General features: G+C 62.1%; 1 protein-coding gene across 1 annotated transcript; it reads left to right on the forward strand.

Annotated features, from left to right (window-relative positions):
* Positions 1–428: 428 nt before the first annotated feature.
* On the forward strand, positions 429–3,034 carry LOC120358737. Its single transcript, XM_039453979.1, has 2 exons — positions 429–2,074; positions 2,209–3,034. Exons 1-2 carry the CDS (start codon positions 429–431, stop codon positions 3,032–3,034), a joined length of 2,472 nt encoding a protein of 823 aa, XP_039309913.1.
* Positions 3,035–5,293: the final 2,259 nt, after the last annotated feature.

Here is a 5,293-nt window from a genome sequence, read left to right on the forward strand (position 1 = left end):
GTTGGGTTGACGACAGGCGACGACCGTTTCCCCTTCCGAAGTCGCCTGTCGTCGGCCGGAGTGCCCTCTCCGCTGGATAGATCAGGGGGGGGGGGACGAAGGGCCTGCTGGTCGCCACGGCGGGTAAGGTGGGGCCGGGGAGCAGCGACCCATACCCCCAACCGTCCGTGGGGCCTTCCCGGGATATCCAAGCTTTGGGAAGCGGCAGTGCGGTGCCCGCGAGGTCGGAGGCGCGAGAGCCCTTAAAAGCCCCCCAGCAATGGGGTGCCGAGTAGGGGCCCGAAGTCCAATGGGGAGATGCCCATCCTCCCCCAGTGACATATGTTCACCCCCCGGGGGAACTCGGGACCCGGTGCGGATCATGTTTTCGGCCGGTGAGGGTACACCCTGGTGGACGGAGCCGCACTGCTCCCGAGAAACAAACAAAAATGACGAAGCCTAGTAATAAAAACAAAACAAAAAGCAAAGATATTAACAGGAGAGCGTTGCCCGTCTCGTCCTCTTCGAGTAACTCGGAGGGGGCGCCGGACAGCGACTCCGACAGGGGGACGATAAGGTCCCGGAGTCCCCTTAATGGCAGCAAGGGAAGCCTCAGTAATCCCGCTGTTGTTAAGGATGAGATCCTCCGGGATGTAAAATTGAGGATAGTGAAAGAGCTCAGACTGACCGTGATAACCCCGTCATCTCAGGCAACTGTCATCGAAGGCCCAAAGGAGACGGAGGGGACAGTGGAGCGTACCGCGATCAAGCGGCCCGCATCCGCGGCCTCTCCAGCGACACAAGAAGGCGTCGTGGACCTCGAGGACCCCATTGAGGAATTCCAGACGGAGGACTCCGACGAGGACTACGTGGATATCCCACCCGAGACTACAGATGTCGGCCCCCCTAAGGTCAAGCGACCTAGAGGAAGGCCCGCCGTGACCAGGCGCTACGTCGGTGCATATAAGGCCAGACGGAAGGCCGCGGAGGCTCAGGAGAGATATAACCTGAGCCTAGCGGAGCGAGAATTTTATGAGGACAACGCGCAGAGGAGGCGGGAGACGGCCTCCTACGCGATAACGCTTGATGAGCGGGGCGTGACTGGCAAGGAGGCCAAGAGGGCTATCCTTGTCAGGCGTATCGAGGACGCAGCCAAAACGGCCAGGATGGTTTCTCTCAAGTCCGGAAACCTGAAGGGCACGTTCCGGAAGGCGCTCAAAATCCTGGCGGATAACATCGCCGAGGATTTGAAGGCACTGGGGCCCCTGTCTGCCAATGAGGAAGTGCGGAGGTTGGAGCGAGATAAGACCAGCCTCCGCGAGGAAATGACCCAGCTCAGGGCTGAGGTCGCCTCCCTCAAGAAAAGCCTCTCCGAGGGGCAACCATTGTGCGAGGAGGTTCTCCCCCCCCCCTTAGTTCGCGGCGGCGACGAGGCGGCTTCCCGTCCGTCACGCAAGGCGAAGAAGCGGAGGACACAAGGGAGTGAACCGACTGTGGCCTCCCCTGGTTGGGAACGAGAGCCGCTCGCGGCCTCCACTGCTGGCGAGTATTCTGGCGCGACCTGCCCCCCGATCCCGGCCACAGGGGATTGGATGGAGGCACTTGCGGCGCGCATAACGAGGCAGGTGGGAGATTTGATGAGTGCGAGGTTTGCGGTTGTCGAGTCTCGCCTCCCCCCTGAGGAGATCCTCCGTCCCCCCTTCGTTGCCTCAAGGAGGAACGGCGCTGGGCCGATGGCGCTCCCCTCGGTTAAAGAGGGAAGGTCCAAGTTGACCCCGCCGGTGGCCACCAAATCTGGGAAGGGGCAGAATAAGTCCCAATCCCAGCCCCAGCCTCAGCCGGCACGGCCCGAATCTCTGGCCCGTGCTCAGGTGAAAGCTGGAGAGAGCCTCGACAGCGACAATCTGTCGTTTGTGGAGGTTGTTAAGAGGAGTGGGAGAAAGAAAGGGGCGATAACTGCTCCTACGGCTCCTCCTCCACCCGCCAAAGGGCAGCCCGGGGGGGTTGCCGCCAAACCGAAGGCGGCGCCCTCTAACAAAAAAGGGCTGCCCGCGGGGGCTCCTAAAACGGCCTCGGCGGCCAATAAAAAGGCCCCGTCAGCCAAGGCTCCCCCCCCCAAAACCAAAAAGGAATAGGGGAAGGAAGGGGGGAAAAGTGAGGACGGCAGCAGTCGTTCTCACAGTCCCCCCGGAGAAGGTAAACGACCTCCCGTATGCGGAGGTGATGAAGGCTGCGAGGTCCAAGGTGGATCTTGCGGCCTTGGAAATTGACCACCTCCGCATGCGGAGGGCGGTCACCGGGGGCATCATTCTTGAGGCCCCCGGGGAAGAGAGGTGCCTCCAAGGCGGACAAGTTGGCCGAAGAGCTGGTTGCCGCTCTTGGGGACAGTGGAGTGAAAGTCTCCAGGCCGGTGCCCACGTCTGAAGTCAGGGTAGCCGGCTTGGATGACTCTGTCACCGCGGCTGAGGTGGCTGCATCTATTGCGGTGGCGGGGGGCTGTGCCGCGGCGGACATTCGGGTCAACGGGCTCAGGCCTGGAACGGGCGGGCTTCACGGAGCGTGGGCCCGGGTCCCCAAGGCCGCCGCTCTCAAGGCGGCCAAGACGGGAAGACTGAGGGTCGGATGGACGATGGCCCGGGTGGAGCTGTTAGAAGCCCGCCCGATGCAGTGCCATCGCTGCCTTGAGGTGGGGCACGTCCGCAATAAGTGCCCCTCAGAAGTGGACCGTAGCGGACTCTGTTACCGCTGCTGTCAGGAGGGTCACCTCGCGGGGACGTGCCAGGCTCCCCCAAAGTGCCCGAGGTGCGAGGCGCACGGTCGCTCCTCCTATCACAGGATGGGAGGAAAGGCCTTCGTGGCTACACCCCCTTCTAAGAAGAGGGACGGCCAGGCCAAGTCAACGGTCTTGGGCACCGGGCGCGGCAGCGGTGGCTGCGCCAGAGAAAGGCGGCGGGAAGACGGCGACCAGCACCGTCTCTCCTGCCGTGGGAGAGGGAGCTGCTGCACACTCTCCCATGGAGGTAGTAAGGAGGAGGCCATGGAGACCGGTAAGTAATGCCAGACACCGGTCTCCGCTTCCTTCAGGCTAATTTGAACTCCGCAAGGGCGCAGGATCTCCTATGCCAACACCTCGCGGAGTGATCCATCGACTTGGCCGTGGCCTCCGAGCCATACCTGGTGCACGATCGGGCTGATTGGCTCAGTGACCAGGATGGCTTGGTAGCAATCATTGGTGGTGGTGGCCCGTGTGCCCTCCCTCTCTCTCTCGTTGAGAGGGGGGATGGCTACGTGGCCGCCAAATGGGGTGAGATGGTGGTCATTGTATGCTCCTCCGAGCCGCCGTCTTTCCCAATTTGAGGACTTGATTGAAAGGGTGGGGTCGGTTGTCGACCGATCCCGCCCCTCACCAACGATCGTTGCCGGGAACTTCAACGCCAAGCTGGAGGAGTGTGGGTCCCCGGCGACGTGTATAAGAGGGGACTCCCTTGGAAATTGAGCCCTAGAATTGGAGCTCAATTTCCTGAACAGGGGATCCGTGGACACATGCGTGAGGCACAACGGGGGCTCCATTGTGGACTTTACCCTTGGATGCCCTCGCGCCTCGCGCATGATGTTCCGTTGGAGGGTGATGGAGGGACAGGAGACCCTGTCGGACCACCGATAAATTCGGTTCGAGGTCTCTGATCCCTCTGGCGGCCATCAGCGGCAAGCGCATGAGCAAGCTGCTGGCGGCGAGAGGGGGAACCGGATGCCGTGCCGCTGGGCCGTCAGGAAGCTCAACGTCGACTTCCTGATGGCCACGGCCGAATCTATGGCCTGGTCGGGGATCCTGACCAGGTCAATGGCCGATGTGGACGAGGGAGCGGCGCGGCTGCGGGACGTGCTCACAGCTATCTGTGATGCCGCGATGCCCCGCATCCGTACGCCTCCCCCCCGCAAGGTGTTGTACTGGTGGACGCCCGAGATCGCGCACCTTAGACGCGAGTACAATCGGGCGATCCACCGGTGGACACATTACGCGCGCAAGCGCGTTAAAGACGCGGATGTGTGGGCCTTGTTCAAGGACCAGCGGCGTGACGCCAAACGGTCCCTTCAGCGGGCCATCGGTGAGTCCAAGGCCAGGGCCTGGGAAGAGCTGGTCAAGACATTTGATCGTGATCCGTGGGGGCGCCCTTATCACATTGTGAGCAATAAGTTTAGGGCGGCGGGCGCACCCCTAACGGAGTCTTGACCAGCGTTTCCTCGAGACCGTGGTCACCACCCTGTTCCCTCCAGGGCCAGGGGAGGTGGCCCATCTCGGCGTACCCCTCCGCCGGTGCCTGACCGGTGGGAGAATGCGCACGAGGTCTCGAGGGAGGAGGTGTTAGGGATTGCCAGGCGGCTCCGGGCGAAGAAAACAGCCCCGGGCCCGGATGGCATCCCCATAAAGGCCCTGGCCTTGGTGTCAGGCATCTTAGTGGACGGCCTCCGACACTTGTTCAGGAAGTGTCTGGAGGCTGGGCGGTTTCCCACCGCGTGGAAGGAGGCGAGAATGATGCTCCTTCGGAAGGAGGGTAAGCCCGAGGGGTCACCCTCGGCTTACCGCCCCATCTGCCTGCTCGACGAGGCAAGCAAAATGTTAGAACGTATACTAGCGGCTCGCCTCCGAGAGCACCTGTCCCACGAGGGCCCCGATCTGGCCGACTGCCAGTTCTGATTCCGAGAGGGTAGATCAACCGTCGATGCCATTCGGCGGGTCCGTGACCTCTCGGATGAGGCTGTCTCCCGCGGGGGGAAGGAGCGGTCTCGTTAAACATAGCCAATGCCTTCAATACTCTCCCGTGGGAGTGTATACAACAAGCACTCCGCTTTCATCGGGTGCCTGCGTATATGCAGGAGGCGATCGGGGATTACCTCCGGGACAGGAGCATCAGTTACCCGGGACAGTACGGGGCGATCCGGAAACAGAGGATCCATCGTGGTGTCCCGCAGGGATCGGTCCTGGGGCCGCTCCTGTGGGACCTCGCTTACGATTGAGTCCTTCGGGGCGCCCTCCTGTATGGACTGGTTGTAGTGTGTTACGCTGATGACACACTGCTCCTGGCCTGGGGGAAAGATTGGGGAAGCATCACTCGCCTCGCAGAGGTCGGGGTGGCGCACCTAGTGGGTCGAATACGAATGCTGGGCTTACGCGTGACTCCCCAAAAAACCGAGGTCGTCTGGTTCGCCGGATCTCGGGTGATGGGACCACCGCGCGGGGCCCAGCTTACCGTGGAGGAAGTCCGGGTCCCAATTGGGACCCAGATGAAGTATTTGGGTCTCATCCTCAACAGTA

The sequence above is a fragment of the Solenopsis invicta genome, chromosome 10 (assembly GCF_016802725.1).
Source record: "Solenopsis invicta isolate M01_SB chromosome 10, UNIL_Sinv_3.0, whole genome shotgun sequence".
NCBI classification, from domain to species: domain Eukaryota; kingdom Metazoa; phylum Arthropoda; class Insecta; order Hymenoptera; family Formicidae; genus Solenopsis; species Solenopsis invicta.

Excerpts from the sequence above, each read along its gene's own strand:
- LOC120358737 (XM_039453979.1), top strand. The coding sequence starts at position 429 with ATGACGAAGCCTAGTAATAAAAACAAAACAAAAAGCAAAGATATTAAC. Across the intron at positions 2,075-2,208 it reads GCGGCCAATAAAAAGGCCCC|GCTGCGAGGTCCAAGGTGGA; the intron begins GTCAGCCAAGGC and ends GAGGTGATGAAG.